Source organism: Salmo salar, chromosome 15 (assembly GCF_965601325.2).
Source record: "Salmo salar chromosome 15, fSalSal1, whole genome shotgun sequence".
NCBI lineage: Eukaryota > Metazoa > Chordata > Actinopteri > Salmoniformes > Salmonidae > Salmo > Salmo salar.
The window spans coordinates 73,691,725-73,716,454 of record NC_138305.1 but is presented as its reverse complement, the minus strand read 5'-3'; the positions used below and the strand labels follow the sequence as shown (position 1 = coordinate 73,716,454).

Here is a 24,730-nt window from a genome sequence, read left to right as displayed (position 1 = left end):
TATTAGGACTACATTGCAACAACATGAAAGACAACCTAATGAGGAAGACAATTTTCTTAGGATAAACTTTTTATTTTATTTGACAGGACAATGGTGTTCATTCAATTCAGAAATTGTCAGTAAAGTGAAAAAAAGTTATCAACCAGGAGTTAGATAAGTATACCCTCTGCGTGATACATTTTTAAATGACCTGTAACAAACTGTAGTATTGTTATACTGTAGTGCAACACAACTGGCTTTTTCCACGTTCAGCTCAGCTGTATCATGCTTGGAGCGGCAAACTATCGTACGTCTGCAGCCAACTGAATGTGCTCTTATATTAATCTACAGAATCTCATCTGTATTCATGTAATACATCACTTTTACAGTGCTCTAGACTGTCCTAATTTCAGAAACTAACTCACACACACTCATCTTGCACAACAGTTAGTGCTTTTGACTGTTCTAATTTCACAAATTCTCTTTCACTCACAGACATACTCCTCTTGCACTCCATACAGTCTGGGCATACAGAGTGGAGGGCAGAGGCGACCTTTCACCTGAGACAAGCTGCGGTAGTTCAGAAGGAAGCCATGTTGGGTGTAGCTCTCTGAACCCCTTTGCCATAGGAATGCATCTTTTGGTTGGTTTTAATACACAGTGAGCATGAGACAAGCGCACAGAACAAATAAATAATTGGAGTGATGATCAAGTGGGGGTAGAGAAAGACCGTGTGAGAGCAAATGCATTTTAAAGATGACTATTAGTGAGTGCCCTAAAACTCTATGGAGGAACAACACCCCTGATTCATAGTCTATACCCAGGGGACATTTTAAGACTTACAGCAGACTGGAATAGAACAGTGAATGGATTGTCTGTGTTCATTATGTTTTAAATTACTTACAAAGTAGATATTTCTGACTTATTATGCCGTACCGATTGGAGAAATCCGAGAACCAAGCTGCAACTTGCTCAGGTTGTCAAATTAGCAAAAGATTTCTGATTGTACAGCCTTTTGATCCTGAGTGGACATGGGATATGTGAATTTAAAATCTGGGGTTGGAACCAAAGTGATTTTCTCAACAACAAAAACAAAACTTTTTTTTTTTGTTCATTCCATTCCACAGTTCCGATCAGCAAAATAAAGTTCTGAACCGGTTTGAAACCTGTGAATTTTTTTTTAAACATTTAGCTCATTAAAATGACTTCAGCAATCAGTGCAGATAGAGCAGGCAAGCTAGTTGTTTACATGCGTGATGGACAGACCAGTGTAGCCTATGGCCCAAGATGCTACTGAAATTTTACGGGTGGGGAGAGAGCGAGAGGGTTGAGGAGCAGGCTTGAAGCGCTGGCCCTCGTTAAGACATGCATTATCTGAATTAGGTTCACAGAATTATACCTAGGAGAGGCTTTGAATGTCCTTTGAGCTAGCTAGCTAACAAGCTTGTGTGTGAAGAGCAGCACCAGAATAAAACACATCTTACCTTTTTGTAGTTAATAAATCCAATCTGAAACTCAACTAGGCCTATAGTATCCTTAACTAGCATTGAAAAAGTTAATCCACTCTTCTCTAGCTAATTAAAGGTCAGTACAGTAGCCTATGCTTCAGATGGGGGAGGGGCAGGTAGCCTAAACATGCACAGGCAAAGACTTTCAATTTGCAGGCAGACGCTGGAATAAGTTTGAGTGACAAGAGTGAGGGCATTTGCGTATGCGCTTTGTTGCGTTTCTTTTGTGGGACTAGAAAAAAAATGGCTAGAACGTAAAAGAATGTTATTAACCGGTTTGCATGCTTTTAAAATAACGGTTCTGTTCCGGAACCGTATGGATCACTTTCGTTCCCGATTCAGTTCCTTAAATTAAATTTTACAGTTTTGTTCCCTGGACCGGTTCCAACACATTTAAAATAAATCATTTTGGGTAAGGATGCATTAGTATAGAAATTCTGGGCTGATACCTATAACCAATATTTTGTCATGGCATATTTTGACATTTGATTACCATCAAAAGGCATTTTATAATTTATGAAAAGTTAATTAACTTATGGGGCAAAGACCATGTTGCAAGCAACCACTTTGCCGTCATTTTGGGATTTAAAAAAAACGTACAACAGTCACACAGAAATAAATGCTTCTTAGCGCAGATTTACCTACCGGGAAAGAACATGTACGAGGGAAGATGAAATTGTGCATCCCTAATCTTGTGTAAAACTATTGTTGTAAACACTGAGACCTAATAATGATGACTTAGTGATAAGCCAGACAAACAAGGAATGAGACACTCAACCAAGCTCATTACAGCACTTTGATTCAGTAACCCAAGCTAAAAATCCATTCAGCATCCACTGAAGAAACTTAACTCCTCCCTATGGAAAACACAGAAACGGGAGACATTGGAGATGAAGATGAAAGAAAGAAAAAAAATCTCTAGTAGTCAAACTAACCAAACAAAAGAGGTGGTTGGATGTGTGCAATAGATATACAACATTGGGGGGGGGGGGGTGTCGTTTCTTTTCGAGTGAGTCCGTCTACCCAGGTTTTTGGGGAGCCCTTTACCACGCTCGTAGGTGTCGGTCTCCGTGAGCTCTAGACCCCCCCCCCAGGGCGGGCGACCACAAGGTCTAAGCCACAGTATGCTGACCAGGGCTGCCCCTCACAGTGCCCGTCTGTCTGCCATGTTCATACATCCAGGACCCCATCTCTCACACCTAGGAGCTGTTGATGCGGATGCCTGAAATAAAGGGCAGGCCGGTGCCCACCTTCTTCTTGTATTCCAGGTAGTCCTCTCCGAAGAAATGGAGGAGAGAGAGCTCCTCCTCCTCAATCCGTTCACGGAAGAAGCGCCAGCTGGCCATGGTGTAGCCCGCGATGCAGACAGGGTTGCACAACATCACCTGGAACATTGGACACGGAAAAGTGAAATCAGTGGAGTGGGCTTGATTGTAACATGTTTAAGAAAATAATTCTGGTAACTTTCACAATATTGACATTTTAGGCATGTACCTGTGTGCCAATGCTCCAGTAGAACCAGCCCACGTAGGACGGGTGTCTGAAGAAGGCATAGACCCCATCGGTGACCAGCACGTGGCTCTGGGCCTTCTCGTTCTGGACGATGTGGTTAAAGTTAGAGCCAGCCGTCAACATGGCAGACTTACGAAGGAACTCCCCACACAGCACCATCACCAGGCCCACCAGGCTGAGCCAGCTCAGCTGCTTCAGCTCTGAGACAGAGGGGGAAAGTTTAGAGCCAATAGAGACATTTAATCCTCCTGTGACAACATGTCATGCCATTTCAACTGAGACATGAAAAGTTATTGGCTGCGTTCCAGGCTGACTACAGCTCAATCCCAATACCCCCTAGCCCTCCTCTCCGTTTTGCACGATCCCGCAAGCCACATTGAGTCAGAGTGGTGTTCCAATTCAACTTTGAGCGAGGGGGTAGTGCCTTTTCAGCCCTCCAAATGAAGCAAATCAACATACAGACTTCCTATCAAGTGGTTATTAAAACTACCATAAAGTCCTGCGACCCAAGGTTCTAAAGTTGCTTCAGGAAGATGGCTGACAAAAATACTAGGATGGAAGGAAATGTAATTAATTATAACTTCACAACAAATCATGCAAAGTATTTACAGTTAAGATGAATAAGTAGAGATCAATTATAATGCACATTTCTTGGTCATAAAGTTAATTTACAAAAATCACTATTTAACAAGCTAGCAACAACAAGCTAACATTAGCCAACTAGCTATACATTTAGCTTGCTATACGGGCGTTTGACATTTGTATGAATTGTAATTCATGTTGTAGGGACTCCTGAGCAAACCAGGCTGTAATCTGTGAAACCCAATGTATGTAAAGAATCTAGCTAACTAAAGCATTTACTGCAAATTTTATGTACAATTTTGTAAGCTTGCCTTCCTGTTCATAAAAATAAAAAACTTCAATCACTTGTAATTGTTATTTATTGGAGCTAGTAGGTAACAGGTAACATAGCAGTAGCTAACTTTTTTCTTCCTTATTGTACAGTGGAGGATAAAAAGACCGGGATGCTATGGATGTGTAGCCTATCAGTGTATGGACCCTTACACGTTTGGTAAAAAATGATTTTTAAAAAATTGTTAAGAGTGATTTTAATTGTTCTAGCTACAATGCCTCCACTGTTAAGGACTGAGTAAAGGGAATGCAACTGTTACATGTCAAACTGCTATGGAATTAAAGTCCTGCTTCAGTACTACCTCACATTGAACCACAGCCAAAGGATGGGTACATTACAGGCACGTTGTTTTTCCATTTGATGCTCATATGGTAAGTATGTATTTGTTGCGTGAGAAATATAAGAAAAGCTGTTACTGCAGCCAGTACTGGCTCATCGTCAATTATATCTGTCTGACTTGCACGAGTGAAAGGGAAAAGTGGATACCTAGCCAGTTGTACAACTGAAATGTGTCTTCCACATTTAACCCAACCCCTCAATCAGAGAGGTGTGGGGGGGCTGCCTTAAAAATCGACATCCATGTCATCGACGCGAGTGATGTAGCGATGTCCCATTCCCTAGGCCTAATTTAGCTCTCCCTACCACTAGTTGCTCCATTTTCGAGTGCTACTCACCCCCACACGAGGGACACTCGAAAACGAAGGGGAGGGCTAACGGGGGTATTGGGATTGAGCCTACATTGCAGACGCCTGCCGACGCAGAATGACGTGGTACGCAACCATTGGTTGATGCAATTCAATGCCAGCAATGTAGTCAGGCTGGAACGCAACCATTGAGCACAAGTGTGGTATGAGGCAAGACCTGGGACAGAGAGCTTCTCTATAGTGAACTCCACCCATGAGGAGACAGCAGCCACGGTGTACTCCACACTGTGGTTGAGCAGGAACGAGTCCAGAGACAGGCTGCGGGGGTTAATGATGGCCGTCACCAAGTACTCAGAGTAGTGGAAGAAAGACATGGAACACATGTACCTGCAAATACATTAATTGACTGAGAACTATGCATAAACCGGTATCGAACTAACATCAGTTAGTTTTGTGTGTGACGGAGAGAGAGAGAATGTGCAGGTGTTGGATGCTTACCAGCCAAAGTGTGTCCATGTAGTTTGGGAAAAGCTTATGATCAAGCCACACCCAAAAGTAAAACCTAGGAAGCAGGCTCGCACAGCAACCTGGGATAAAAGAGCATGCTTCGATAACCTTTCTAACTTGAACTTGTGAAACTACAAAGCTGGCTCCAAATCAACAGCTAAGACAATAACATAACCCTAGGCATGGCCCACTTAACTTCAATAGTGTTATCTAGTTTACCGTTAAATTAGGGTTATACTTTAAGTAATCAAGGTGACAGCTGTCTCAATCCAATTCAGTTAATAGGATTAGCCGGCTAACATTAGCACAATACATTGTCAGAAAGAAGCGCGCCAATTAATATAACTGATCATTTAGATTAAGCCTAGCTAGCGGACTGCCGTTTTGGATGGGCAAATACAACATAAATCAAGATGGCTAGCTAAGTAGCTTAGCTAATGTTACTGCTAGCCATCTTATTTCAGACGTTAGCTAGCTACTACTGTAGCTCTTACCTTATATAGAGGTCCCTTATATATGATTAGCAAGAAGCCATTGAGAACAGCGATGTACACCGCAATAGCTATTTTCCCCCTCACTCCAGTGAGATAGTCGAATACCCAGTCAAGATGTCCAGCGAATGTTCTAATAAGGGGAATTAGAACAACACCAAGCCCTAAAAGAAAGCTTATAATACTTATTTTTCCCTCTAATGCCAACTTATTGCCTGCCATGATGTAGTAACGTTACTCCTTATGGGCTCTCGCGAGTTTTCAACAATCACAGAATTTCCTCATGAATCTTGGCTCAGTTCCAGGAGGTGACGCTGCGCAGCTGATCAAATCAGATTTTATTAGTCACATGCGCCGAATACAACAGTTGTAGACCTTACAGTGAAATGCTTACTTACAAGCCCTTAACCAACGATGCAGTTTGAAGAAAAATACGTGTTAAGAAAGTATCTACTAAAATAAACTGAAGTAAAAAAAAATATAATAATAATAATAAAAATAGAAAAATAACAGTAACGATGCAGGGTCAATGTGCGGGGGCACAGGTTAGTCGAGGTAATTGAGGTACTATGGACAGTATCAGTCAAAAGTTTGGACACACCTACTCATTCTAGGGGTTTTCTTTATTTTTACTATTTTCTATATTGTTGAATAATAGTGAAGACATCAACAGTATGAAATAACCCACATGGAATCATGTAGTAACCAAAAAAGTGTAAAACAAATCAAAATATATTTTAGGTTTTTCAAAGTAGCCACCCTTTGCCTTGATGACAGCTTTGCACACTCTACAATGTAGAAAATAGTAAAAATAAAGAAAAATCCTTGAATAAGTAGGTGTGTCCAAACTTTTGATTGGTACTGTACATGTAGGTAGAGGTAAAGTAAATATGCATAGATAATTAACAGAGAGTAACAGCAGCGAAAATAGTCCGTGTAGCCATTTTATCAGCTGTTCAGGAGTCTTATGGCTTGGGGGTAGAAGCTGTTAATCTCCACGGGATTGGTGTCCCAGGACATAGACATATCTGATATGGGCAGAAAGCTTAAATTCTTGTTAATCTCACTGCACTCTCCAATTTACAGTAGCTATTACAGTGAAAGAATACCATGCTATTGTTTGAGGAGAGTCCACAATTATGAACTTTAAAATGTGTTAATAAACCAATTAGTCACATTCGGGCAGTCTTGATACATTTTGAACAGATATGCAATGGTTCATTGGAGCAGTCTAAAACTTTGCACATACACTGCTGCCATCTAGTGGCCAAAATCTAAATTGCACCTTGGCTGGAATAATTATGGCCTTTCTCTTGCATTTCAAAGATGATGGTACAAAAAACAAATACACGTCTTTTTCTTTGTATTATCTTTTACCAGATCTAATGTGTTATATTCTCCTACATTAATTTCACATTTCCACGAACTTCAAAGTGTTTCCTTTCAAATGGCATCAAGAATATGCATATCCTTGCTTCAGGTCCTGAGCTACAGGCAATTAGATTTGGTTATGTCATTTTAGGCGATAATTGAAAAAGGGTTGGATCCTTAAATCAAATCAAATCAAATCAAATTTATTTATATAGCCCTTCGTACATCAGCTGATATCTCAAAGTGCTGTACAGAAACCCAGCCTAAAACCCCAAACAGCAAGCAATGCATGTGAAAGAAGCACGGTGGCTAGGAAAAACTCCCTAGGAAAAACTCCCTAGAAAGGCCAAAAACCTAGGAAGAAACCTAGAGAGGAACCAGGCTATGAGGGGTGGCCAGTCCTCTTCTGGCTGTGCAGGGTGGATATTATAACAGAACATGGTCAAGATGTTAAAATGTTCATAAATGACCAGCATGGTCAAATAATAATAATCATAGTAGTTGTCGAGGGTGCAACAAGCACGTCCGGTGAACAGGTCAGGGTTCCATAGCCGCAGGCAGAACAGTTGAAACTGGAGCAGCAGCACGGCCAGGTGGACTGGGGACAGCAAGGAGTCATCATGCCAGGTAGTCCTGAGGCATGGTCCTAGGGCTCAGGTCCTCCGAGAGAAAGACAGAAAGAGAGAAAAGAGGTTTAAGAAGCCTTTTGGACCTAGACTTGGAGCTCCGGTACCACTTGCCGTGCAGTACCAGAGTAATTAGTCTATGACTAGGGTGGCTGGAGTCTTTGGCAATTTTTAGGGCCTTCCTCTCACACCGCCTTGTATAGAGTGATCATATCCATATCAGGACCTGAAGCAAGGATATGCAGCCTTCCCTGTAGCTCAGTTGGTAGAGCATGGTGTTTGCAACACCAGGGTTGTGGGTTCGATTCCCACGGGGGGCCAGCACAGATAAAAAATGTATGAAATGTATGAAATTGTATGAAATTGTATGAAATGTATGCATTCACTACTGTAAGTCGCTCTGGATAAGAGCGTCTGCTAAATGACGTAAATGTAAATGTAAATGTAGAGGTCCTGGGTGGCAGGAAGCTTGGCCCCAGTGATGTACTGGGCCATACGCACTACCCTCTGTAGTGCCTTGTGGTCAGAGGCCGAGCAGTTGCCATACCAGGCGGTGATGCAAGCAGTCAGGATGCTTTCGATCGTGTAGCTGTATAACTTTTTGAGGATCTGAGGACCAATGCCAAATCTTTTCAGTCTCCTGAGGGGGAATAGGCATTGTCGTAACCTCTTCACGGCTGTCTTGGTGTGTTTGGATCATGATAGTTAGTTGGTGATGTGGACACCAAGGAACTTGAAGCTCTCAACCTGCTCCACTACAGCCCCGTCGATGAGAATGGGGGCGTGCTCGGCCCTCCTTTTCCTTAGTCCATGATCATCTCCTTTGTCTTGATCACGTTGAGGGAGAGGTTGTCATCCTGGTATACACTGCCAGGTTTCTTGACTGTAGATGGGGCTATAAAGCCATATAATCAAACCTCTCTCTACTTGAGGTCTAGCCAAATTTTTTGGACCAGGCATCACTTTTTGTAAATGGAGGGGAACTTGTTTTTAGTAATGCTTAGGCTGTCTAGCAGAGGACATATATATATCTCATCTGTCATGAATTTACCATACTGTTCACAGGAAACAAATTCAATAAATGGTAGTCGTCAGTCCAACAGACAAATTAGACTTCTGCTTAAATTTTGTGAATAGGAACAAGTTTTGTTACTCAACAGCCTGTTGAAACCAAATTGTTTCATTATTCAAAATGTACTGTACGAAGAAAACATTGCATGTATTATCCAGATAAGACTGAGTATCATTCACATAAAATAATAGACAGAATAATATGACATCTCTCATTTGCTTGTTTTGGCTACTAGCAATATGCAAACAGTGTGTGTGTGTGTGTGTGTGTGTGTGTGTGTGTGTGTGTGTGTGTGTGTGTGTGTGTGTGTGTGTGTGTGTGTGTGTGTGTGTGTGTGTGTGTGTGTGTGTGTGTGTGTGTGTGTGTGTGTGTGTGTGTGGTGGGGGGGGGCGTGTGTGTGTGTGTGTGTTGAATTTGTGCCTGCTTGGATGAATAGGTTACATGGACATATGCAAAGACTGGCGGGCTGGTAGAGCTGAAAATGTAGAACTATTATGTACTACCGGTTATTAGGGAAACACTTATTGAAGAAATCATGATCCATAGATGTTGAGGTTTTCGGTGGATTTAAAATATTTTAAGTTGTCAAGTTATTTAGTAAGCAATAGTGCAGAAATTGACCCCAAAAAATTACCACAAAAAGCAGACATCATCAGTTTTTTTTACAACTAACTTTTTACATTGCATATCAGGAATATAATTTCCCTTGTGATGTAGCCTACCACGAGGCCCTTTTATTTAAGCTTTATTTAACTAGGAAAATCAGTTAAGAACAAAGTCTTATTTACAATGACGGCCTACTGTACCCCAGCCAAACCCTAACCCAGACAATGCTGGGCCAATTGTGCGACGCCCTATGGGACTCCCAATCACGGCTGATTGTGACACAACCTGGAATCAAACCAGGGTCTGTAGGGACGCCTCTAGCACTAAGATGCAGTGCCTTAGACCGCTGCGCCACTCAGGAGCCCACCATAGCTCTACCATAACCTATACTTATTTCAACATATTGTTCCTTTGTATACATACAGGAATATGGCTTTCAGTAATAACTCTTTCCTCAGAGAGTAGACTACAAGTGACCAGCTCAGCAAAAAATATTAAAACAGAATGGCATACAATGAACGGCATATACATACAGCATAGATTAAAATCTCTGTCTTTACAAAAGAACATTAACTTTGAATCTATTGTTTAAACAAATATATATCTGGAAATATATACACATGTTGTTAAAAAAATATCCCAACCATTTCAGTTGCAAAATAGTACATATCAATTGAAATAGTCCAAATAATAGATAAATAAAGGTTACGTAATTAAAAAAAATAAAAAATCTTTAGCTCTTCCAGGTGTGTAGAGATGATGATAGATTTGGTGTGAGAGTAACTTTGCATAGGGTACAGGAACTGCTCAATGTTACCATGCTCAGTCCCACTGCTGGTCTTGGTGTTTCCATGGAGATCCATACTGAATCAACAGTGGGGCAATATCTTCAGCAGGTAATGGAGACAGTCATAGAGTATCTCTGGAGTACTTTGAGTAGTTGTTGTGGAAGAGCAGGGGCCTCCTGACTGAGAAGAAGGAGTCTGTGCTGGAGACCCTGTTGTGGAGTTGGCTCTCGAGTGCCGTGCGAAGCTTCTCCACCCTATCAGTGTATTTTCTCTCAAGGATCATCACTTTACCCCTGTGGGAGCAGAGATAGGAAACATGAGTTAAATAGCCCTACAATATATAGCTCCCATAAGCTTAATTGAAAGACATCCTCATCAGTTCAATATGGTCCATTTGATGTGAATGACTCAGTGTGCTTTCAGTGTGCGATGTCTCTGATTTTAACCTCATTTTCCTTTCCCTTTATATCAGCTCTCACTACGCTTTAATGTGATGCAGCTTCTCATAGTATTTTTGGCAATCACGAGGCCCTCGTGACAATAGAAAGTGCACGAATTTCTTGAATTAATTAAATACAATGGCCCTGATCCAAATGAACAGGTGGGAGGTGCCCTTAAAAATGCCCACCTCCCCCCTCCCATTCGTAGCATGATGTGTTATGGATGGGAACTAACCAATGAGCATTGACTACAACTGATACGTGGTGGGAACATGGTGGGAGCAGGGAGTAGATCCTCTGTCTGTGGACATTTCACGTGTTCATTGGAGATGTTAAGCATGAAGTGTCCATGGCAGAGAAAGGCATTTTCACCCCAAATTCCTTCACTGTGAACATTGCTAGAGTACTCAAATAAGATCAATTTCATTACATCATATAAACTATTAAATAAAAATAACTGAATACAAATTGACATTGTGGTGCTATTACAATTGTAATAATGGTGGTATTGGTATTAGTAATTTGTATTGACTATTTGATTAGGTGGTAATAGTATAATACAAAATGTTTTTTTATCTTGTATTTTCATATATTTTGTCAAAAAGTCATCATAATATCTAAAAGACTTTGAAGTTTGACTTTTTAAATGCCCTTTTCCTACATTCTCACGCTTTCTATTTAATCTCCATGAGCAGGTCTCACGTGGCCCATTGGGTGATTATAGTGTCCCATCTGTCCAGATGGTGTGCCCGTGAAAGCCTTGTGAGAGCCTTGTTGACTGCGCTGTGGCTGGGCAGGAGGGAGGAGGGAGTAGAAGGGCCTTGGTCACTTGAGCTTTGTGTGACGGGGCACACTTCCTTTGTGTGTCCGCCCCAGTGTCATTAACACTGAAGTGTGGGAAACTCAGGACCATGGCAGCTCTCACGTTCCACTTGGGCAGGAAGGGATCTTGTGACTGGGACGCAGCCAGCGGCAGGCAAGACGGGCAGCTGTGTGTGTGTGTGTGTGTGTCTAAAGGTTGTGGTGCCTGCATTTCTATCAGTAGATGTGAAAGTTTGCTAAAATAGTAACAGTCCATATCTACATGTGGAGCTTTTCAAAACTCAATTCTGGATATATAAATGGGTTGAAGTGAAGACTTTCATGGCAGTAACTGCTACAACTGTGCAGTGTTTATAACTCACAGAAATCTACTACCTGACAAATATACAGACCACACCAAAGTCAAACTTAATTTTTTCATTTCACCTTTATTTAACCAGGAAGGCCAGTTGAGAACAAGTTCTCATTTACAACTGCGACCTGGCCAAGATAAAGCAAAGCAGTGCGACACAAACAACAACACAGAGTTACACATGGGATAAACAAACGTAGAGTCAATAACACAATAGAAAAAAAAGTCTGTATACAGTGTGTCCAAATGGCGTGAGGAGGTAAGGCAGTAAATAGTCCATAGTAGCGAAGTAATTACAATTTAGCAAATTAACACTGGAGTGATAGATAAATGTTGCCCCATAATTACATCATTACATCTTTACATGACATTACACCAAAGACCCAAGGATTTTGAATAGCTCATGGATATGAACAGATCCTCATTAATATGAACAAGTTAGGCTATTGGATACAACCTGTTCCATGAAGCTAGTGGACAACACAGTGCTGTTAGAATCACAGCCCTGCCCCAGATCTCTCAGTCTCACACCTACTGTATGTGTGCCCTGTGCCGAAACACTTTGTGCTCACTCTTTATTCTGTGATCATGGCAAAAGATGAGCACACTCCTTCCTCTGGGGTCACCACTTTCCCAGATCCATAACGACGCCATGTCAACCTCCCTCCCCCTCCCTTTCCCTGCCTGTCCCTCCCAGCCTCCCTCCCTCCCCTCCCTTTCCCTGCCTGTCCCTCCCAGCCTTCCTCTCCCTCCCCATCTATAACATTCAATTCAAGGGGCTTTATTAGCATGGGAGACATATGTTAACATTGCCAAAGCAAGTGAAGTAGATAATATACAAAAGTGAAATAAAAAATAAAAATGAACAGTAAACATTACACTCACAGAAGTTCCAAAAAAATAAAGACATTACAAGTGTCAGACAGTGTTGTAACGATGTGCAAATGGTTAAAGTACAAAAGGGAAAATAAATAAACATAAATATGGGTGGTATTTACAATGGTGTTTGTTCTTCACTGGTTGACCTCTTCTTGTGGCAACAGGTCACTTATCTTGCTGCTGTGATTGGCACACTGTGCTATTTCACCCAGTAGATATGGGAGTTTATCAATATCGGGTTTGTTTTCGAAGTCTTTGTGGATCTGTGTAATCTGAGGGAAATATGTGTCTCTAATATGGTCATACATTTGGCAGGAGGTTAGGAAGTGCAGCTCAGTTTCCACCTCATTTTGTAGCCAGTGTTGCACATAGCCTGTCTTCTCTTGAGAGCCAGGTCTGCCTGCAGCGGCCTTTCTCAATCGCAAGGCTATGCTCACAGTGGTCAGGTATTCTGCCACTGTGTACTCTCTGTTTAGGGCCAAATAGCATTGTAGTTTGCTCTGTTTTTTTGTTAATTCTTTCCAATGTGCCAAGTCATTATCTTTTTGTTTTCTCATGATTTGGTTGGGTTTAATTGTGTTGCTGTTCTGGGTGCTGTGGGGTCTGTTTGTGTTTGTGAACAGAGCCCCAGGACCAGCTTGCTTAAGGAACTCTTCTCCAGGTTCATCTCTCTGTAGCTGATGGCTTTGTTAGGGAAGGTTTGGGAATCACTTCCTTTTAGGTGCTTGTAGAATTTATCGGCTCTTTTCTGGATTTTGATATTTAGCGGGTATTGGCCTAATTCTGCTCTGCATGCATTATTTGGTGTTTTACATTGTACACAGAGGATATTTTTGCATAATTCTGCATGCAGAGTGTCATTTTGGTGTTTGTCCCATTTTGTGAATTCTTGGTTGGTAAGCGGACCCTAGACCTCACAATCATAAAGGGCAATGGGTTCTATAACTGATTCAAGCATTTTTAGCCAGATCCTAATTGGCATGTTAAAATTTCTGTTCCTTTTGATGGCATAGAATGTCCTTCTTGCCTTGTCTCTCAGATCGTTCACAGCTTTGTGGAAGTTACCTGTGGCGCTGATGTTTAGGCCAAGGTGTGTATAGTTTTTTGTGTGCTCTATCAACCTGCTCCCTGGAGGCACACTCTTTGTCCTCCCAGCAATAAACACTTCATTGAGCATGTGGCAGGCCGGGATCTCGCAATGCCCCTCCCAGCTCTCCCATTGGCTCCAGGCTGTGAGAAACTCCAACAAGCCCAAGACGCACACATTCATATTGAGATTTAGGAGTATAAATAGGAGGGAGAACCAGAGGGAAGACAGCACATATCCAATTGGCTCTTTACTGAGACTTCAGCTCAACAGAACTACTACTGCCACAGCCATGGCACCATCAATGATTAGACAGATTACCTACTCTAAGCAGCACCTCTCACTTACTAAGGTAAACAAATGCTTTGAATACATACATACAGTACATTTCAATCTTATTCTATTGCTGTTAATTATACATGGCAGATCAAGTTGACTAAACTGTTCCTTGTTTTCGCTTTGTGCAGGTAAGGAAGCCAGCTGTGGAGAAGATGCGCAGGGATCGCATCAACACCAGCATCGAGCAGCTCAAGTCCCTCCTGGGTCCCGAGTTCCTCCTGCAGCAGCCTGACTCCAAGCAGGAGAAGGCTGACATCTTGGAGATGACCGTCTATTTCCTGAGCCAACAGCAGCAGGCAGGAAGTTCCTCCACCGTGGCAGCCAATGGGGGCTACTCTCACTGTGTGCAGGAGGCTGTCAGCTTCTTGTCGCAGTGTGAGGTGAAGACACAGTCCCACAGCAGGCTGCTGAGCCACTTCCACAGCCTGCAGACATCCAGCCAACACAGCCAGGCTCCCAGGTCCCTCTCTCCGCTGGGCTCCCCAGTCCACCAGGCCACCACCAAGGGTGTGATGAGACCCATCTCCCATCCGCTCTGGAGGCCCTGGTATAGCAACACTTCAGACCTTTTCATGTCAGACAAACGGAATTAGACAGGCCAGTCTATATTTTGACAGGCATGGACAGTGGTGACGGAGGTCTACTTCTTCTGTGTTTGGCAAGAGATGCTATGTCATTAGTCTTCATCCAGATGAAGAAAGGGCATGTTTCGCCATTTCTAACCCATATTGAGTTGCTACTGTTTGTGTCTGTGACCACCTGTTTCTTAGAATTTGTCAAACTCTTTACAATGAATTGTCACTGAATGATAAAATGTATCAATTTGATGATGTAGCTATATTATTACACAAATGGATCCAATGGATCTACACTAAATGTAAATCATGTTATGATTATGTAAAATCAATGTCATTGATAATACAGTATTCAATGTTCAAAGAATATGTTATAAAGTTAATTGTAACTTTAAAGATACACCTTTCCTAAAGAGATTTTGTGTATTCCACAAAAGGTTTGGTAAAGAAAAAAGCTTTTCTGTGAAAAGTTTGTTTGCCTTTATTGGTTTAAATGACACGCCATTTGGAGTGACATGCCATCAAGTGTTTGAAAATAAATGAAAACCTTTAAGTTTCTCAAAAATGCATTTTTGGTTTTATCTTCTCTGTCGTACGGAGTCATATATCTACACAAAGTTCTCCACCCACATCCATTCTGATTACAACAGTAGTATGGCTAACTTTTTCATCCACACAGTTAAAAAGACCACTCTAGTTAGTATATAAAACATATTGGTTGATTGACTATATTCACAAACCTACATTTAGATTGTGAGGAGCAACTATCCTAAAGGTATAGAGATGTCAGTTCCTGATTGATAAACCAAAACCTTGAAACCTATTGTTGATTTGTGGTTGGACAAAACCTATGTACAGAACCAGTCAAAAGTTTGGACACACGTACTCATTCAAGGGTTTTTCTTATTGTTACTATTTTCTACATTGTAGAATAATAGCGAAGACATCAAAACTATTAAATAACACATATGGAATCATGTAGTAACCAGAAAAGTGTTAAATAACTCAAAATATATTTTATATTTGAGATTCTTCAATGTCGTAGCCACCCTTTGCCTTGATGACAGCTTTGCACACTCTTGGCATTCTCTCAACCAGCTTCATGAGGTAGTCACCTGGAATGCATTTCAATTAACAGTTGTGTTTTATTAAAAGTTAATTTGGGGAATTTCTTTCTTTCTTAATGTGTTTGAGCCAATCAGTTGTGTGGTGTTGTTGGTCAATTTCTTCAACAGATGATCAGGTCTATATAATTATCAAACTTATACATATTGGTAGCAGAAAGGAAATGCACACTCTTTGTTTAAGTATTAAAATTCTCCTTTAGTAATCCAATTGCACGGTGGCTAGGAAAAACTCCCTAGAAAGGCCAGAACCTAGGAAGAAACCTAAAGAGGAATCAGGCTATGAGGGGTGGCCAGTCCTCTTCTGGCTGTGCCGGGTGGAGATTATAACAGAACATGGTCAAGATGTTCAAATGTTCATAGATGACCAGCAGGGTCAAATAATAATCATCACAGTGGTTGTAGAGTGTGCAACAGGTCAGCACCTCAGGAGTAAATGTCAGTTGGCTTTTCATAGCCAATCCTTCAGAGTATCTCTACCGCTCCTGATGTCTCTAGAGAGTTGAAAACAGCAGGTCTGGGACAGGTAGCACGTCCGGTGAACAGGTCAGGGTTCCATAGCCGCAGGCAGAACAGCTGAAACTATTTAACTATAAACTATTTCAGCATAAATACTGGAGGCTGAGACAGGAGGGGTTGGGAGATACTGTGGCCCCGTCCGACGATACCCCTGGACAAGGCCAAACAGGCAGGATACCACTAGAGGGATTACTTCAACCACCAACTTACCATCCTGAGACAAGGCCGAGTATAGCCCACGAAGATCTCCCCCACGGTACAAACCCAAGGGGGGGCACCAACCCGGACAGGAAGATCAAGTCAGTGACTCAACCCACTCAAGTGACGCACCCCTCCTAGGGACAGCATGGAAGAGCACCAGTAAGCCAGTGACTCAGCCCCTGTAATAGGGTTTGAGGCAGAGAATCCCAGTGAAGAGAGGGGAACCGACCAGGCAGAGACAGCAAGGGAGGTTCGTTGCTCCAGTGCCTTTCCGTTCACCTTCACACTCCTGGGCCAGACTACACTCAATCATAGGACCTCCTGAAGAGATGAGTCTTCAATAAAGACTTAAAGGTCAAGACCGAGTCTGCTTCTCTCACATGGATAGGCATACCATTCCATAAAAATTGAGCTCTATAGGAGAAAGCCCTGCCTCCAGCTGTTTGCTTAGAAATTCTAGGAACAGTAAGGAGGTCTGCTTCTTGTGACTGTAGCGTACATGTAGGTATGTACGGCAGGACCAAATCGGAAAGATAGGTAGGAACAAGCCCATGTAATGCTTTGTAGGTTAGCAGTAAAACCTTGAAATCAGCCCTTGCCTTAACAGGAAGCCAGTGTAGAGAGGCTAGCACTGGGGTAATATGATCGAATTTCTTGGTTCTAATCAAGATTCTAGCAGCCGTGTTTAGTACTAACTGAAGTTTATTTAGTGCTTTATCCGGGTAGCCGGAAAGTAGAGCATTCCAGTAGTCTAACCAAGACGTGACAAAAGCATGGATGAGTTTTTGGACAAAGTTTCAGATTTTTGCAATGTTACTTATACGGAAAAAAGCTGTCTTTGAAACAGTCTTGATATGTTCGCAAAAGAGAGATCAGGGTCCAGAGTAACGACGAGGTCCTTCACAATTTTTTTTGAGACAACTGTACAACCATCAAGATTAATTGTCAGATTCAACAGAAGATCTCTTTGTTTCTTGGGACCTAGAACTAGCATCTCTATTTTATCCGAGGTTAAAAGTAGAAGATTTGCCGCCATCTACTTCCTTATGTCTGAAACACAGGCTTCCAGGGCGGGCAAATTTTGGGGCTTCACCATGTTTTATCGAAATGTACAGCTGTGTGTCATCCGCATAGCAGTGAAAGTTAACATTATGTTTCCGAATGACATCACCAAGAGGTAAAATATATAGTGAAAACAATAGTGGTCCTTAAACGGAGCCTTGAGGAACACCAAAACAGTTGATTTGTCAGAGGACAAACCATCCACAGAGACAAACTGATATCTTTCCGACAGATAAGATCTAAACCAGGCCAGAACTTGTCTGTGTAGACCAATTTGGGTTTCCAATCTCTCCAAAAGAATGGGGTGAAAGATGGTATCAAAAGCAGCACTAAGGTCTAGGAGCATGAGGACAGATGCAGAGCCTCGGTCTGCCGCCATTAAAAGGTAATTTACCACCTTCACAAGTGCAGTCTCAGTGCTATGATGGGGTCTAAAACCAGACTGAAGAGTTTCGTATACATTGTTTGTCTTCAGGAAGGCAGTGAGTTGCTGCGCAACAGCTTTTTCAAAAATGTTTGAGAGGAATGGGAGATTTGATATAGGCTGATAGTTTTTATATTTTCTGGGTCAAGGTTTGACTTTTTCAAGGGAGGCTTTATTACTGCCACTTTTAGTGAGTTTGGTACATATCCCGTGGATAAAGAGCTGTTTATTATGTTCAACATAGGAGGGCCAAGCACAGGAAGCAGCTCTTTCAGTAGTATAGTTGGAATAGGGTCCATTATGTAGCTTGAAGGTTTAGAGGCCATGATTATTTTCATCAATGTGTCAACAGATATAGTACTAAAAAACTTGAGTGTCTCCCTTGATCCTAGGTCCTGGCAGAGTTGTGCAGACTCAGGACAACTGAGCTTTGGAGGAATACGCAGATTTAAAGAGGAGTCCCTAATTTGTTTTCTAATGATCATGATCTTCTCGGCAAATAAGTTCATGAATATATCACTGCTGAAGTGAAAGCCATCCTCTCTTGGGGAATGCTGCTTTTTAGTTAGCTTTGCAACAGTATCAAAAATACATTTTGGATTGTTCTTATTTTCTTCAATTAAGTTCGAAAAATGGGATGATCGAGCAGCAGTGAGGGCTCTTTGATACTGCACAGTACTGTCTTTCCAAGATAGTCGGAAGACTTCCAGTTTGGTGTAGCGCCATTTCCGTTCCAATTTTCTGGAAGCTTGCTTCAGAGCTCGGGTATTTTCTGTATACCAGGGAGCTAGTTTCTTATGACAAATGTTTTTTGTTTTTAGGGGTGCGACTGCATCTAGGGTATTACGCAAAGTTAAATTGAGTTCCTCAGTTAGGTGGTTAACTGATTTTTGTACTCTGACGTCCTTGGGTAGGTGGAGGGAGTCTGGAAGGGCATCTAGGAATCTTTGGGTTGTAAACAGTAGCTATAAAAAGTGCTTGAATAGATTGCATAGATTTCATGACTAGAAGCTCAAAAGACGAAAATGTCTTTTTTTTTGTACATTGAAATTTGCTATCGTAAATGTTAGAAACACCTCTGTCTTTGCGGGATGCGCGGGGGATATGGTCACTAGTGTAACCAGGAGGTGAGGCCTCATTTAATACAGTAAATTCATCAGGCTTAAGCCATGTTTCAGTCAGGCCAATCACATCAAGATTATGATCAGTGATTAGTTCATTGACTATAACTGCTTTGGAAGTGAGGGATCAACATTAAGTAGCCCTATTTTGAGATGTGAGATATCACAATCTCTTTCAATAATGACAGGAATGGAGGAGGTCTTTATTCCAGTGAGATTGCTAAAGCGAACACCGCCATGTTTAGTTTTGCCCGACCTAGATCGAGGCACAGACACGGTCTCAATAGGGATAGCTGAGCTGACTACACTGACTGTGCTAGTGGCAGACTCCACTAAGCTGGCAGGCTGGCTAACAGCTCTCATTGTGGAGTTAGAGCCCTGTCTATGTTCGTAGATAAGATGAGAGCACCCCTCCAGCTAGGATGGAGTTCGTCACTCCTCAGCAGGCCAGGCTTGGTCCTGTTTGTGGGTGAGTCCCAGAAAGAGGGACAAATATCTACAAAAACAGTTTTCAACCAGCGATTGAGTTGTGAGACTCTGCTGTAGAGCTCATCACTCCCCCTAACTGGGAGGGGGCCAGAGACAATTACTCAATGCCGACACATCTTTCTAGCTGATTTACACGCTGAAGTTATGTTGCGCTTGGTGACCTCTGACTGTTTCATCCTAACATCGTTGGAGCCGACTTGGATAACAATATCCCTATACTCTCTACACTCACCAGTTTTAGCTTTAGCAAACACCATCTTCAGATTAGCCTTAACGTCGGTAGCCCTGCCCCCTGGTAAATAGTGTATGATCGCTGGATGATTCGTTTTAAGTCTAATAGTGCAGGTAATGGAGTCGCCAATAACTAGGGTTTTCCATTTGTCAGAGCTAATGGTGGGAGGCTTCGGCGTCTCAGACCCCGTAACGGGAGGAGTAGAGACCAGAGAAGGCTCGGCCTCTGACTCCGACCCGTTGCTTAATAGGGAGAACCGGTTGAAAGTTTCTGTCGGCTGAATGAGCGACACTGGTTGAGTATTCCTACAGCATTTCCTTCCAGAAGCCATGAGAAAATTGTCAGGCTTTGGGGACTGTGCGAGGGGATTTATACGACTATCTGTACTTATTGGTGGCACAGACGCTGTTTCATCCTTTCCTACACGTAAATTGCCCTTGCCTAACAATTGCGTCTGAAGCTGGGCTTGCAGCACAGGTATCCTCGCCATAAGCGATCGTTCTCCTGTATATTATGAGTACAGCGACTGCAATTAGAAGGCATAATGTTAATGTTACTACTTATCTTCGGCTGGTGAAGGTCCTGACGAACCACGTCCAGATAGTGTCCAGGGTGAATAAGTTGAATGAAAAAAGTTGAGCGAGGGATTTTTTTTTAATGTGAAACGGTAATTAAAAAGTAAAAACTGTAAAGTTGGCAGGTGGCAAAGGAAGGTTAGCAACAAACCGCACAGCAGCATGTAAGCAAGTCTACAAGTTGTGAACGGAAATGGCGTCAAGGAACACAAAGACACACACAAGTATAGGGTCATAACGAAGTGAACGAGTCTAAGCATCTTCTGACAGGTGGCTGTTTTCATCAGGCTTGCGGCAGCCTTGTGTTCTCAGAAAACCAGTCGTATTCTCAGAACCTCAGACAGCCACGGTGGGGCCCAGACAGGAGGAGTATGAGCGTAGGCAGTTTCCTGCCTTCTGATAGTGTCTGAAGGGCACAACACTCAAGACAGGGTTTAACACACACACAGAGGTCTCCTGAGAGGAGACCTTACAGTTTATCATAAAACTATTTATTAACCCTTTAAAAGGTATGAGGCCTTGGTTTAACCCCTTCAGTGACAAGGTAGGGGTGATATACAGAAGATAGCCCTATTTAGTAAAATACCAAGTCCATATTATGGCAAGAACAGCTCAAATAAGCAAAGAGAAACGACTGTCCACCATTACTTTAAGACATGAAGGTCAGTCATTCCGGGAAAAAAAAAAAATTGTTTCTTCAAGTGCAGTCAGAATAACCATCAAGTGCTGTGATGAAACTGGCTCTCATGAGGACTGCCACAGGAAAGGAAGACCCAGAATTACCTCTGTTGCAGAGGATAAGTTCATTAGCCTCAGAAATTGCAGCCCAAATAAATGCTTTGCAGAGTTCAAGTAACAGACACATCTCAACATCAACTGTTCAGAGGAGACTGTGTGAATCCGGTCTTCATGGTCAAAGTGCTAAAAAGAAACCACTACTAAAGGACACCAATAAGAAGAAGAGACTTGCTTGGGCCAAGAAATACGTATCCTTTTTATTGTGGCAAAAAGTTTGAAACACGTTTCTCAGGGTTAGTCCTGCAGATGGTCTGGCGGTGATTATGGAGCCCTCCCTCCCTCCAACCAGAGATCAAACACCGTGGCTAATGTGATGTGTAACAAGACACACTTCTATTGTCCTCTTATTGAGGCCGGTGAATGGACAGAGAGTGTGGGAAACAGGAGCTAGCACACTCCCAAAGGCACAGGGCTGATGGGAACCTGCCTTACTCCACCACAGGCCTGGCAGTCCAGAGTGTATGGCAGGAATTCAGACTGACTGTTGTCTATCTTTGGGTGGGTCACTGTTCACACACACTAAAAGACCCCAGACAAAGGCTAGCCAAAACCTTCCCTTCCCCACACTGTCAATGTGGTCAATGCACAGCTAGCCAAAAGGGAATTTCTAGCTAACAGTTAACAAATATTATTGTATAGATGTAGTTGACAAATTCCCCTTTATAAGTAGTTTTAACTCCATTGAAATGTTCAACATTCATCCAGGCCAAAGTGGAAGAAGAAGACAGGGCGCTCTTGTAGCTCTTTGTCAATGTGCAAGGCCCCATTAACTTGATTTTTTTCCAGATGGTCTGTGACATAGGGTTTCTGTTTGTCCTGCAACAAAGGATCAATTAACATTCCCAATGGGGCATTGGAGCGGCCTGGCTTTTGTAGCTCATCTACCCCAGTGCTAGGGACTGGTGGGAAACTAGGGAGAGTACTCTCCTCACAGCACCCACAGGCCAGGCCAGACATGTGTGACCTTTGCACTGCCTGAAACACAACCATTGCACTCTGCCAGTGACTGTGGCATTGTCCCCAGTCTCCCCACTCTGGTCCAGCAGCACAGGATTTTTCATGGGAAAGTAACAATTTCTCTTATTAGTTACAATGTTATACTGTAGTTCCTCTTCTTTGTATTTAATGCCACGATATTTACCGTCTACGAGATAAAATACCTCTTTAGTCATACTTTGAATTGGAAAAATACACTAAACACTTGTTGTGAGACAAAGCATTCTAGAAGGAATCTTCCTGGGGGCAATAAATCCACATGTGGGCATGAGTTGTCTTGAGCTTTCCCACACTCAACAGCCAATGAGAACAGAGATACAGACAATAGATAACACAATGGTTAAATGTCAACTGTCTGTCAAAGTGGAGGCTACTTGTCTGGACGAAGTGTGTGGGGTGTGTGACAAAAGTTTGATATATACGTAAGTGTGTGTAACTCCCACATTCCAACACAGCGACAGCCATCTGTGTCTATGTGAATGTCTTCTTCATCAGACATTAGCATAATTTAGCATTAGCATAATTTTTATAACAACACAAGCCGAATGGTTTATGATACCACTAACTTTCAAAAGTGTTGTAACCACACTGTTGCAGTACTGACTGCATATAAACAATGAATTGTATCCAAATTGTATGTATTTTATTGAAACTATGTGACAATTCAACTAATGTTGGGTTAATTACCACAATAAAATTGTCTGGAGAGAAAGATAACTCTCCAGAGTAATTTTATTTTGTAATTATACTGGCAAGATTGTGTTAGAAATGAAAGGGTTCTGAAATTACTCAGATCTTTTCTTTACGGTCTAAATGACCCTCTTTTAAGAGGGCTCTTCCCTTCAGAAGTGTGTTGGCTTTTAACTTGTTTTTACATCATAGTTTTCTAATTTGATAGGTATGATAACCCAGATGTAATGTTAACTGCATGTATAATGTTTTAACCTATTAATCAGTAGTTAATAGCTTATCTTGGGAAACATCTCTGTGTTGCCTCTACTACCCCATAATCCATCAAGTTATTGATGTTTCTCCTATTGTTGCGACGGGCGGCCCTGTGGTCTCAGTAGTGTGGGAACCCCAGCCAGGTCTGGGCCACATGGCTTTGTCATGGTAATCTCCTGCTATATAAAGGGGGAGAGATCCCTTAGAGGGCCCAGACCACACTGCAGCCCAGGAGAACTAGCAGACAGACCTGTCAGTCTCTCACACCTACAGACATGGCTCCCTGTTCAACCAACTTCTCTTTCCAGCACCTGAGGTTCGCAGAAAAATACATTAAGGTATGCAAATGATGTTCAATCAATGTGTACATACAGTATAAAGTGTGTATGTTTATTGTGGCTTTTTCAGTTTATTGATGTCATATATTAGAGCTGTAGACTAATCAAAATGTGCTTCTCTGCGTCAGATAAGGAAACCCATTGTGGAGAAGATGCGTCGGGATCGCATCAACGGCTGCATCGAGCAGCTCAAGCTCATCCTGGAGAAGGAGTTCCACAAACAAGACCCCAACACCAAGCTGGAGAAAGCCGACATCCTGGAGATGACCGTGAGCTTCCTGAGGCAGCAGCTGCAGCCGGATCCATCTCAGAGGGACTACGGCGAGGGTTATTCACAGTGTTGGAGGGAGTCTCTGCAGTTCCTGTCCGGAAGCCCCAAGAGAGACACCACTTCCATCATCACCTGGGCTGGACCTCTTCAGGGGCTCCAGCAGCAGCTCTCCACCCAGGCCCAGAGATCAATCCAGCAGCACCCAATGATCCATTCCACCTCCCCAGTCTCCTCCACCCTCCGACCCACCACCAACACCACGCTCCAGGACACAGGAGCTAAAGGCCCAGTCTGGAGGCCCTGGTAGAGAAAGACAGTGGACTGAAGTCACTCTAAAACCTGAGGGAAACAATGGACTGTATGTCCCTCGCTATGTAGGAAATATGCATTTCCAACCTGCTCAACCATTGTGGGTTTACTGAGCTCCTATTTTCTCATCACATTGATGGACAGATGTGTGGCACATTTGTGGCATATTTGAAGTGAGGGTAGTCACTTTATTGTGAAGGATGTTTTTTTCTCTTGTTTTGTCAAATTAGATTTTCATTTGCAGTGAAGAATGTAGCTGACGATTGAGTTAAGATCTAATTTTGTGAAATGTGCATTTTTTTCTTACTCCAGTGGAGTCAATGTGTTATATGATAGATGTAACAGCCTCTACAATAGGCTACTGTATTTTTGACAGCAATTCTTTGAGGATATTTCTCTATTGTTATTAACTGTTTTGTTATCTTATGGACGTATCTTTTATAAAGGCAATAATAGTATGTTGGTATGCTTTGTAATAGTACTGTTATTTTTCGGATGTTTTATATTGCGTTTAAAGAAGCTCTTAAAACTATGTATGACAATAAAACTACAATCAATTTTAAATAAATAATAACCTTTTGTCCGGGACTGTGATTTTTGACCAACTTGTAGTGGATCTTGCATTCCATTTTGTTCTAACTAGTTCATTTGACCCTCCTCCATGAAATGTTTTGTCAAATTTGACAAACAAATGTAAGAAAATCCACATTTAACTTTTGCAATAGTTTCCCCCTAAGAAGCTTGGTTTAAGTATGAACGTTTTGCGTTATCAAAAAGACAGTTTTACACATTAAAGTGCAATACTACCACTTTTA

At 42.1% G+C, this 24,730-nt stretch overlaps 3 protein-coding genes across 3 annotated transcripts; 2 read left to right on the top strand and 1 right to left on the bottom strand.

Annotated features, from left to right (window-relative positions):
- Positions 1-51: 51 nt before the first annotated feature.
- LOC106572246 (protein-S-isoprenylcysteine O-methyltransferase) lies at positions 52-5,828 on the bottom strand. The gene is made up of 5 exons (XM_014146271.3): positions 5,558-5,828; positions 5,055-5,143; positions 4,774-4,943; positions 2,982-3,199; positions 52-2,872 (listed from the first exon to the last, which is right to left on the bottom strand). Exons 1-5 carry the CDS (start codon positions 5,774-5,776, stop codon positions 2,687-2,689), a joined length of 882 nt encoding a protein of 293 aa, XP_014001746.1. The 5' UTR covers positions 5,777-5,828; the 3' UTR covers positions 52-2,686.
- A 7,957-nt stretch (positions 5,829-13,785) lies between these two features.
- On the top strand, positions 13,786-14,763 carry LOC106572332 (transcription factor HES-5). The gene is made up of 2 exons (XM_014146366.3): positions 13,786-13,949; positions 14,065-14,763. Exons 1-2 carry the CDS (start codon positions 13,890-13,892, stop codon positions 14,527-14,529), a joined length of 525 nt encoding a protein of 174 aa, XP_014001841.1. The 5' UTR covers positions 13,786-13,889; the 3' UTR covers positions 14,530-14,763.
- Positions 14,764-23,213: 8,450 nt separating this feature from the next.
- LOC106572333 (transcription factor HES-5) lies at positions 23,214-24,498 on the top strand. Its single transcript, XM_014146367.3, has 2 exons — positions 23,214-23,335; positions 23,464-24,498. The coding sequence occupies exons 1-2, from the start codon at positions 23,273-23,275 to the stop codon at positions 23,911-23,913; spliced, it is 513 nt and encodes a 170-aa protein (XP_014001842.1). The 5' UTR covers positions 23,214-23,272; the 3' UTR covers positions 23,914-24,498.
- The last annotated feature ends 232 nt before the right edge of the window (positions 24,499-24,730 follow it).

What these genes read in the sequence shown, in the direction of transcription:
- LOC106572333 (XM_014146367.3), top strand. Translation starts at nt 23,273, where the DNA reads ATGGCTCCCTGTTCAACCAACTTCTCTTTCCAGCACCTGAGGTTCGCA. An exon ending in TCGCAGAAAAATACATTAAG is followed by an intron (nt 23,336 to 23,463) that starts GTATGCAAATGA and finishes TCTCTGCGTCAG; the next exon opens with ATAAGGAAACCCATTGTGGA.
- LOC106572246 (XM_014146271.3), bottom strand. Translation starts at nt 5,776, where the DNA reads ATGGCAGGCAATAAGTTGGCATTAGAGGGAAAAATAAGTATTATAAGC. An exon ending in ATAAGGGACCTCTATATAAG is followed by an intron (nt 5,144 to 5,557) that starts GTAAGAGCTACA and finishes CTTTTATCCCAG; the next exon opens with GTTGCTGTGCGAGCCTGCTT. An exon ending in AGAGAAGCTCTCTGTCCCAG is followed by an intron (nt 3,200 to 4,773) that starts GTCTTGCCTCAT and finishes CCTCTGTCTCAG; the next exon opens with AGCTGAAGCAGCTGAGCTGG.
- LOC106572332 (XM_014146366.3), top strand. Translation starts at nt 13,890, where the DNA reads ATGGCACCATCAATGATTAGACAGATTACCTACTCTAAGCAGCACCTC. An exon ending in AGCACCTCTCACTTACTAAG is followed by an intron (nt 13,950 to 14,064) that starts GTAAACAAATGC and finishes CGCTTTGTGCAG; the next exon opens with GTAAGGAAGCCAGCTGTGGA.